This window comes from Athene cunicularia (genome assembly GCF_003259725.1).
Source record: "Athene cunicularia isolate RWA chromosome 7 unlocalized genomic scaffold, athCun1 chr7_part1, whole genome shotgun sequence".
NCBI lineage: Eukaryota > Metazoa > Chordata > Aves > Strigiformes > Strigidae > Athene > Athene cunicularia.
This window is the reverse complement of record NW_020799107.1, coordinates 8,083,624-8,094,627: the sequence shown is the minus strand read 5'-3', so window position 1 is coordinate 8,094,627 and position 11,004 is coordinate 8,083,624. Positions and strand designations below refer to the sequence as shown.

At 42.2% G+C, this 11,004-nt stretch overlaps 1 protein-coding gene across 6 annotated transcripts in view; it reads left to right on the top strand.

The window, feature by feature from the left end:
* Positions 1-1,059: 1,059 nt before the first annotated feature.
* IKZF2 (IKAROS family zinc finger 2) overlaps positions 1,060-11,004 on the top strand; it is a 115,863-nt gene continuing 105,918 nt past the window's right edge. For 4 of the 6 annotated variants that reach the window (XR_003398800.1, XM_026852694.1, XM_026852696.1 and 1 more), the window contains exons 1-2: positions 1,060-1,104; positions 1,814-1,921. Coding sequence is in view for 5 of the 6 variants with exons in the window: in XM_026852694.1 (XP_026708495.1) it covers positions 1,071-1,104; positions 1,814-1,921 (142 nt within the window). In the remaining variant the exon portion in view is untranslated. The remainder of the gene's footprint in view (positions 1,105-1,813; positions 1,922-11,004) is intronic. The other 2 variants (XM_026852695.1, XM_026852693.1) reach the window with 1 other exon arrangement.

Sequence of the window (11,004 nt, the reverse complement as noted above, 5' to 3'; positions counted from 1 at the left end):
GGGGAAGGAAAGCGGGTTAAGGGAGGGGGAGGGAAGTGGTTTTGGAGACAAGAAGTGAAGCTGCCTGTTTTCCAGTAAGTAATGGAGAAATTCCAGGAGCCAGGGCTAAATATACTTGGCGATCAATACAGAAATGGCTCATTGTGAATAATTTAGCTGCCTGGTGCAGTGAGAGTTTTGAAACTAAAGGCAAAAAAGAGGCCGTGGAGGGAGAGAGGAAATAAAATTCTCCTCTGGTCATGTCAGATTCTTAACTTTTCCACTTAAAAGAACATAGTTATGATTATTGATCTATCTTTTTTTTTTTTTTTTTTTTCCCCTCAATATATATCAAATGATAGCTAGGGGGTGTCATTCTATACAGTTACTTGGGTTTCTGGAAAGTAATAGCTCGTTCTGTGTCAGCAAAGTGCTTCCAGAAACTTTAAGATTGCTTCACACCACAAAATGCATGATCTGGGAGTATTAAGTGTGATGTTTGGTCCCATGCTGTGGCAGATAAATAGGGTTAGAGTGAACAGGTGCATGTACAGGTGTGTGCGTCCGTGTATGGTGGTGTGAGACAAAGAATTGTAGTAACTCTCAGAGGGGAACAGACACGGGAGGGCTTTATTTTGTTTAGATCGGGATGGAGTCTTTTGGAGTGCGTGTGAAAAGAGCAATTGTTAATAGTATCCATCTCCTCAAAGACTGTTCTGGCTGCGAGAGCTGGTAATTGATAAATCATTGCCATCCCAGCTTGAACAAAACAAGCGGAAAGTCAGGGAGAAAACTCTCAGATCAGGTAGAAATGCAAGTGGGAGACAGGGGTAGAGTCAGATGAAGATGATCCCAGTGCTGCCTGCCCAGGAGGCAGCTGAATTTCTCTACTCACATAATTTGCAGGAAGAGTTCAGTGCTTTGCAAATGAGCACATGCAGTACACTTGCATGTTTCTCTAGGCAATGGTTGCAACAGCAGTAAAATGGGCAACTACTTAGGGCTTTAAGTAAGTTTAATCATTTAATGGTTGATACTGGCAGGCATCTTTGAGGGTGTACTTTTCTGCCTTGCAGCACTGCACTTTGACTATGGAAGCAGAGGCTGCTGATGGATATATAACATGTAAGTAGTCATTTCATTTGATTATTCTGAATTACTTTTCCCACTGTCCTTTCTATAATGCAGACACCTGAAACTTTAGCTTCCTTGTGTATGGACTTTGCGTTGAGATAACACTGCATTAATAGCATTTAAACATAAACTTTGTATATGACTGAAAAATGTGTGGGGAGGGGTGCGTGGCTGAGTACCTCTGGGTTTAAATATTTGCTGAGGATGAATGAACTTTGCAAATGAGAAGAGAGTTCATCTTCAAAAATTCAAATAGCAGCCAAAAACTTTTTTTGCTTTCACTATGCATTTCTCCTGTTTTCTGTGTCAGGGTTTGTGTAAGTGCTTTGTTTAACTGTCAGTTAACCCAGAGCTTTGGGGGAGAGGTCCGTACGGTGAAGTACTGTTTCAGACTTCTCCTGCCCAGCCTGGGTTCTCAGTGTCTGCGAATGAAAAGTAATCCTAACTTCTCTTGAGACAAAGCATCTGGGGCAAGGTTTGTCACAGGTGTGTGCGTAGAAGACTGGTGACAGTAGGTGTGGGGGGGCTCAGAGTCAATGTTTACTTGTGGCCACTGAGAGTTCAGTTTTTGCAGGCTGTGGAAGACCCCATGGTAGAGGAGGGAAGGGCGAAGGGAGCAAGCAAGTTGTACTTTTTAAACTGTTGTGTTGCTCTGCTGATGAAAGGGATGGAAACTTACGGGGGACTTGTTTTGTGAAAGCAGGTGACAATGAGCTTTCGCCCGAAAGGGAGCACTCCGGCATGGCCATTGACCTCACCTCCAGCACACCCAATGGGCAGCATACCTCCCCCAGTCACATGGCAAGCAGTAAGTCTCTTCTTAAACCTGGTTCTCTCTAACAGTGGGTTTGGGTTAGTCTAGTCCTCTGGGTCCTCGGCTTGCTTACCGGGTCTTAACCACTGCTGTAGGCATTGCTAATAAAAGGAGGACAGGGTAGATATTTTTGGTTTGGTTTGTTTGTTTTTTTTTTTCCTTTCTTGTTCATGTTGATGTCTCATCTAACCATGAACGGGATTACTAGTCTGAACTATCCCAAGGTGGCATTTGAGAGCTGGTCCTTACCTGTTGCAGGTAGGAAAACACTAGGCTTGACATGTGCTGTTTTTTTTTTTCATCAGGTTTTGAAATCCAAATGGAAATTGTTGTTGTTGTTATTATTATTATTACTTACTTGCTTCCCAAAACAGCTTGAAGTAGCTTTATTTGGAAACAAACACATTTTATTTACAAAAAGGCTTTACTCTGGCAAAAGTATAAAGTTAAAATATCTGGGCTTGGTGACAGGTTGTATTTTAGTATTCCATACAGAAACTTCAGCATCCTATTCATTACTTCAGCTTTGCTTTGGCAACTCCAGAAGTGGCTGGGATAATTGGAAGTTTATGGCACTCGGTAGCTGACTCTCTAACAAACTGAAAGGATTTTGTTTTAGAATGTCAGCGGAGAAATTGAGAAAACATAGAGACATTTGGGAGTCTACCCAGAGCGTCAAGTGCCGATAATATTTTTATAATTATTTTCATGCTGTATTTTGGAAGTGGATAAATGTTCTTTACACACATTTCATAAAACCAACATCCTTTCTTTTCTCTGTGCATGAGTGCCACAGCTTGTTTTACTGATGGTTACAATACTACATCAAGATATTTACCTTAAAGTAACTCTGTACTTGTAATTTAACATGCTTTGCTTCCAGTATACCTTCAGAAGGTTTCTCTCTCTGTGATATGGATTTTCTTTCTAGTGTGTGTGCTATAGATACATATTTATATTTTTAAACTGAGTGATTGTCTAATAACCCACTGAAAACTGTGAAAGGAAAAGAGAGCTTTTAGGGTTGCCTGCTTTAAAATACACAGTATATTGCCTTCAGAGTCTTTCTTACTGAGGGAAAGATGTTCCTTTCCTTTAAGAATTCTTCTTTCCTCCTGCAAATTACGAGTAAAACGCAGTTTTTATGAGCCTTTAAAACTGAGGGTTATTATGAAGATCTCCCAATTATATACATGTTGCTAGAGAATATGATTGCTAATACTCTGGACTGAACTTTATATGACAACCGATCATAATTCAGCATCTTTAGACAATTCCAATCCTGCTGCACTGGGATTCTGATATATTTTATTATGTTGTAAAAGTTTTACTACTCACTTTCTTCATTTTCTTTGTTTCCTTTTTATTAATGGGAAGCCTTCATTGGAAGGGAAAAAAAGCTCCCTGTTTTAAATCTTCTTTATAATCTAGACTAAAAACCAGAGTCAAATTAGGGAATAAAAAGATCTAGAATGAAGTAATGCAAAAATACTTTTAACACATTCAATATTTTCCTGTTCATTGTGTTAACAATTTCAGTGGTTTTTAAGCTTCATTAGTTCTTGCAACACACATGTATCTGCAGCCTTGGCGAATATCTTATTTTTTAAAATGTATTTTGTGGTATCTCACAGGTGCCTCAACTGCTTTCATCACTGCTGCTCTGCATTAAGCATGTGCTGCTGTTGAAAAATTAGGGGCTCTGCCTGGGGTTCTTAAACCAAGCGAAACTTGAACTTCTATTTGTTGCAATTTATTTACTCTTTGCAGGCATAAGAATGTTTTGCAGAGAGGTGATTTGTTCTGTCTTAAGCATGGAAGGTATTGATTAGAGGTTGTCGGCTTTTGTGGCAGCTGTTATGTTGGTTCATTTAAGGTTTTTGGCCAAATCTTGAATCTGGCATGTGTAGACTAAATCGCCAGGCTGTGCTTTAGAGCTTTCCACCTGTTCTGCAGGGTGTAAGAAATCCTTTAAAAGGTTCAGTAACCCACAGGCCTATGACCTTTTTTTTTTTTTTTTAAATATATTTTTTTAGGCGAGGTGGAGATGGTAAGGAGGAATGTCTGTTTGAAATATTTTGTATGAATTTGGTAGCTCCTGTTGGATTGATCCATCATCCTTCATTGTAAGTGGAGGAAGTGGCTGTGACGTGTTTCAGTATGGTTTAATTTCCAGTGGAGCCATTGGAGACTGATCTACTGTTGCCCTGCTATTACAGTGAAGCCCAGGGCATCTGATTCTGGCTGGGTAGGGTTTGCTAATGGAGGAACTGGTACGTAAGGTGGCACATGGATCAGACCCCAAATGTTTCACTCCTGGTTTTGTTGCTAATCATCCCCAGAAGGTGGATGGCCTTATTTAGCTCAGGATGTGCACCTGCAGGCCAGAGATCTAAGTTTTGACCTTTGTTCTTGCATTCCATTGAATCGTTTCAGCTCTTAATTTAGGCTTAATTTGTGTCTGGCTCAGACAGAAAACCATAAGAAGCAAATTTCTTGGACCTGTACCGAAACAACTGAGCTGTGCTCTCCCAGCAACAGTAAAATTATGTGCTAGGTAAGAGTTTTCTATGTTCGTTAGCCCCTGGCAATTGGTGTTAGTAAGAGTTCTGGCTGGGCTACTGGTGTTTTCAGGTTCTTTTCCAAAAGGTTTCGGGTTAAATATTTTGGCTTGTGTTGGAGAGTTGTCTACGGCATCCTTTAACCTATTATCACATTTTCAAGTATTTAGACGGTATGTATAGGTTATGGATGTGGTTGACACTCAATTTTCCTTGTGAATGAGATGATCCTGAAAGATAAATCACAGTAAATTGCCTGTCATAGCTAACTAATGATCTTACATATACCTGACGGTATATATCTGCCTTTAGCAGAATACTGTATGTATTTTGGCAGATACTCTGAAGTACTTTATTGTAGTTTTAGGTACGCAAAGATTTAAAATATGTGTAAATAGTCAAATTGAATAGGTTGATAGATCATCTCACTTTCCTTTACAGCAAGACAAATTAGTGCTATACCTGCCGAGTACCTGGGATATGTTTACGTAGCCCCAAATTGGGAAGTCCAGATTTTCTTCTGATCTTCCATAGGAAAACTCTGCCAAAGGCTGATACCCAGAGCTGTGCGTCAAAGGCCTGCTCAATTAACTTTGTGTTGGTACTAGAGCATTCCCTGAGTGGCTCTAAGCCCTCCTATAGACTCCACCAAGTTCAAGGGCATCCACCAGTCTTCTTGCCTTCGGTGAGTGCTGAACTGTGCCATAAGCAACCAGGAGCCTCTGAATAGGAATTGGTACGCTAATTAAAGGCTGATGGGGAATCCTTATAAAAGAGGCTTTAAAAAGAAATAATTTCCAGTCACCTCCTCATAATACCACACTGAGTTCTGACTATGGTTATTAGAGATTTTTTTTTCCCACCTGTAGATTAAAATGGATTTAGAAGAATGTGCCCTTTAGAAACCACAGGGGCACAGTTCGATTCGTTGACTCAATGACTACTTTGTACAGGATGAAGGATACTTCTCTAAGACCACTTGCCTTATATCATACAGAAAATAGTAACAGCAGCTATTAGCATCTGACAGTCAGTGAGAGAGGAAACTTCCTCTTAGACTGGAGACTTTACAGTGGGTGTCCCAGATAATTTTCTTATCTTTGCTTTCATAGACAAAAGGAGCGCTTAAATGAAACAGTCAGAACAATCATAAATATCAAACCCAACATCTGATGTTTGAAACTGATTAAAATTGTGGTGTGCTTTCAAGATGTGTTTATAGTAGCTTAAAGTTTTACGTTATGAGAAATAATTTATTAAGAAAATAAGCATTATCAGCTGACTCTGTTGAAAGTAACAAGGTGATTGCATTTTCTCCATGGAGGGGAATGATCGTGCTGTCTGACAAGATAGCTATTGAGACAACAGGGTTAAGTGTGAGTGATTTCAGCAGCAGTATTTAAAGAGAACTTAGGCAAGGTCTTAGTATCATGTAGCCAATACTGTACTTCCAGTGATGAGAGTAGACTGGGGCGGACAATCAGTTGCACCTTCTTTTTTTTTTTTTGATTCTTCAAAGCCCCAAATCTTTCTTGATTACTTTCGTTTTTCAGCTCTAAGTTGTCATGCAAATCCTGTTTTGCCACAGTTGTGTTGCCTTGAGCAGAAAGTTTCATGTACCACAGCTGTATCAGCACCACATCTGTATGGATAAAGAAACGTAACTGTGGAGCGTGCCTTTTGGAATGAAACTGCTTAAAATTAGAGATTGCTTCATGCCTCAGCTACACAGCAAGCAAGTCTTGCCATCGCCAGAGTCTGCTGCCCAGGCATGTGAGGCTGGACCTTGCACTGGGATTCCTTTTGGCTCAGTGTGTGTTTTTTCAGTAGGATGAGGAAACGGAGGCTGAGCCTCTGCAGGAGACTTTTCTGTAGGGAGGGTGGTTGAAGCTGGCTGGGCTGGGCTCCATTGGGAGGACTGAATTAGTTCTTTGAGGCAGTCACTCCCCTGACACGTGCACTGGGGCATGAAGAATTCTGGCAGCCAAACTGCTGTGCTCTGAAGTAGGGAATCAGGTCTCTAGTTCTTCCAAATATCTTGGAAAGTGTGAAACACTGCATATGGTGTGAAAAACTTGGACTGGATAACCTTGAGATGCCGATGAAGTCTCTTTCCCCAGCAGCCTTTAAGGAGTAGGGTAGGCAACATCTATTGGTCTGGGTATCTTTGATCCTGCCTCAGTGCAGAAAGGTGGACTTTTGGCAGTTGCTTGAGATGTCCTCCAGTCCTTTGTGTCTGACTTTCCAACCTTGACAGTTTGATATTTAGAGAGCTTGGCTGTGTAATTTCACGATGATACCCTATACAGATGTACCTGTGATCTTACAGAGTGAAGGGCGATGAAGATGCACTATGCCAAAATGAGCTTAGATTTAAGGGATGAGCTCAAGAAAGTGTGGCAGGGAACTGGAAAAAGTGAGCTCCTTTGACACTTACAGGAGCACTGACTTTGCCTCAGTCTTTTAAACTCAGACTCCCTGAGAGTTCCCGGGGGAATAATACTCATCACAGTGTTAGCCAATAGGTTTAGTCTGCTTGAAATTTAAGGAGGAAAAATAATGAATAAAAAGATGATGATCAATCTTTAAACAGAAACCTAGGTTTTTGTCCACACCTAAGAAATTGAAGCTCTGCAGAGCAGTGTACCCTGTTTGTATTTTTTTTTTTTTAAACAAAAGAAAAAAGGGTTACCTGGAAGTGACATACTTGCTGGTATGCACCTTGGATTGTTGTAGCTTCATCCACATCAGCTTAGATTTTTCACACTGGTATGTTTAAAATCATTAAATAGTTTCTCTGATACGAACTCTGCATAAACACCTACTAGTTTCAGTGGCTACTCACTGTTTAAGTTGTTATCTAAGGTGTTTAAGTAGTTGTTTAAGTAAGTTATTTACTAAGTTAGTTACTATCACACTCCAGTGACGGAGAGTTCCCCTGTGTATTTTAAATATCTTCTGTCACAGTCTCTCTGGCATTCCCTATGGAGTCAGATACTCGGCTGAAAAAACATTCCTCTCTCTCGTTGAGTGTTATAATGAGGGTGGAGCAAAATGATCAGTTAATCTCATTAAATAGGTTTTTATTCATTCTGATGGAAGTCTTTTGAGAGGTCATCTGCCAGGGCTTTGTTGCAGCACACACCTTTCTTAGGGAGCTTCTGTTATTCTCTTGGAGTGTCAGGTTCGGTTAACTTTCCTTGGTACACACCCTGTTACAACACTCAGTGCTCTTGCTAGCTTGGTAGTCAGCAAGTTTTTAGTGTTTGCTTCTGGAATTTCAGTTCTTTTTCAGACATGCCAATGAAAAGAGCAATCCTCATCTTCCTTGAAATGTGGCACTTTGATAGCAACTGGAAATGAGATACCCATTAGAGAGTGCTCTGTCTTTCCGATCCCTGTACCCAAGGAGGGAAGGTGCCACTCCTGTTGAAATCAGTGGGTATTTTCCCTGGGAAATTGGATTGAGGGCTTGTTTCCCATTCCTGTGGGCCACAGGCTCTGTCTGGTCTTCCAGCTAAGAGCTGGTATGCAGGACTAGGTTTTACAGGTGGAAATGCAGCTACCTGTGTCATCTTTGTGCATTACTGAGGGCGAGCGGTGCTCATCCCCCTTCCAGTGCCAAAAGGGCACCTTAATGAAGCGATGCTATTCTACTTGGGAGAAGAGGCATAGCCCTCTCCTGCTTTTTCCTCAGTAATCCCAGTGAATCAAACTCCTCAGGGGATCCACCTTGAAGCAGCTCTGTAGGAAATTTCAGAGAAGGCTGCCACTGCTCTCTGTAGTAACAAGACCTGTTGCTAGCCCGGGTGCAGAGCCTGTGTCACGGCATGTTGTCCCTTGCCTAGAGCGGTGAACACTTGTTTGGAGTCCAGGCGGCTGACTGCTGCATCCAAACGGCAGGAAGCAGAGCTGCGATTATCAGCGAGAAGCTATGAGGCTTGACGGGTATGGCTCTGGGCTAGGTGACCAGAGGCCCAGGTTTTCTCCCAACTCTTGCCATCATAGGAGAGTCCTTTCATGTTTTTGTGCTCATGTTTTTTCCCCCCTCTTGCCTTTTTTCTGAATCACAGAGGCTGTAGATCACTTGGAATAGTGGTTTGAATGACACAAGTTAGGCGTTGTCAAAAGTAGGAATTACAATATCTACAGAACAACTTAGGGATCGTTTAACATTTAATTTTTGCAGCCTCACAATGAGACACATTCAGAAGTACCTTAAGACCAGTGTAGGTTATTTCCTGTCCCACATAGGAGTAAAGTGCTAAAGCACACTGTTATGGTGTGATTACCTTAGAACAGCCACAGCATTTTAACTCTCCATGCAACTGAGCATTACCAGATCTGTGTGGACAAACCGCGATTTACACTACCCAGCAAAATGTGCCCTTGATCCGGAGCCAGGTCTACATTACCGGCTTCTGCTGGCACTGCTGTGTCAGCCTGTGGCTTTGAAGAACTGTAATCCCTCACAGGCGGAGCGATGTTGGCAGAAGCTCCTGCTGTGAGCACAGCCCTGGCTGGCAGGGTCACCTGCAAGCGGTGTTACAGGTGTTACACTGGAGCGTACCGTAAAACAGCAGACACCGTTCCTGGAAAAGCATGGGATTGATTGATTCCCCCCTCATTTCTGTGCTGATAGGTCATGTAAACATCCATGAATCAAACCTCTTTTTTTTTATTAAACTGACTTTTGCTTTCTCCACACCTCTTATTTTTGCTTTCCAGTTTTGGGGTTTATTCCCTTAGCATAGCACCACAGAGGTGGTGAACTCCGTGTGCATCATACCCGCTCTTTTAGCTCACCGTTCCTCTGCATTCGGCCTGTCCAGAGGGCTCCTGGCCTCTCCTCCGGTGAAGCCAAGATTGCTGGTGGGATTCCTGTGCCCCCTCAGGAATGGGGGAACACCTGTAGGTGATTGGAGGTCAGTCCTAGAGCCAAGCTGTGCTCCCAGCCCTGGTGTAGAGGGTATGAATAACTGCAGCTGCCAGCTGGTGGTGAATGAAAAAGACATCAGAGTTAAAGTGCATCATCTCCCTAGGTAGGCAGGAGCCCCTCTTCTAAGCAGGCTATGTGTTTTACGCAGAGCATAAGCCAAGGAACCTGATTCACCCCAGACTTACCTCCCCTCTTCCCACCGTAGTTCCATGCTACCTGGAGAAGCTGCAAAGACTGTTTATTTTCACCCACTCTTTCTGCTGGGATATGGGAACCACCTGTGGGGCTGTACTGGGCACAGGTGTGGTCACTGCAGTAGGGGAGCGAGAAAGGGAAGTCTAGTAGGAATATTGAAGTCCTTGCCCTATCGCTGGGCTAGAGAAGGCTTTCTGAGAACTCAGCTCTGCTCTCTGCCCTGAAACTTCATGCAGTGATAGCGATAGAAGACCCAGCCACATCTTGGTGCTGTTGGTGTCAGGTCCTTTGTCCTGGGGGGTGGAAGTCTGGAGCAGTTTCCAAAGAAGGTAAGATATACTGAAGCACAGAAAAATCCATTCACCTTTTCTGCCTGTCCTGTTTATCGTCTTTTTTCTCTTGAAGTTTCTTCTTATGTGAGGAGGTAAGACAGTCCATGTTTCATCTCTAGCTAATGGAAGATCTGGGCAGGAATTATAATAGAGGTGCTCCATTTGCAGTTAAACCACGTATGTGACAAAGCTTGAGTTTCCAATGAGGGGTATTTCCTTGTTTATCCCCTTTGTTCCTCCACTTGCACAAAACAAGTGTTGTCCTAAAGGTAATGATGCTGTGACCTTCATCTAATGATGCTGGACACTTCTCCAGCCTCTCTCTTATTAGTCCTGTTTGGCTTGCATTCCCCTCAACCTCCAAAAACCCCTAATTTCATCAAGAGACAGTGATGTTGTCCTGTTTTTTTCTCAAGGGACAATAGTTCCTTCAGTCTATGAAAGTTATGTTCGTGAGTGGACGAGAAAAGTGGCTGGAGAAGCCTGTGATATGCCCAAATCCATGTTAATTTTTCTCGTAATTACTCTTTGATTTGGGAATGTGTGTGCATGCAGTCATACAAGAATTCACAGCTACTCTCCTAGTCCTTAGCCCAGCCTTCGGACATTTTATGATTCCCTCTGCAAGGAAATGTGCTCTCTTAGATAATGGCCTAGCCATAAAACACAAACTGAGACATTTTTTGTTAACTATATCTGTGCATCTTTAGACTCCAGCAGCATGAATTAGAACACTCTCTTCTGCCCAAAGAGCAGCAAACAGGATGGTGTGAGTTCCCTTCTTTTGAAAGTGAAATAAGTTGTCTCTTTCTGTATGAAAACAGCAAGTCTTTACACAGAAAAGATATGAGGTCGATTCATTTGAGGAAGAGTAGCTATTCTCTTTAAGTCATGGATTGTTTAAAAGTTTCCAGGAAAGAGTTGCAGTAGATTGAAGACCTTGTTTTGGTTAGCAGCCAAGTCTGTAATAGGGGGACAAGGCTCAGGCAAAAGAAGAAAACGGGGTTTGGTTTTGGTGGTTTTTAATCTTATTTCTTGAGAAATTGATAT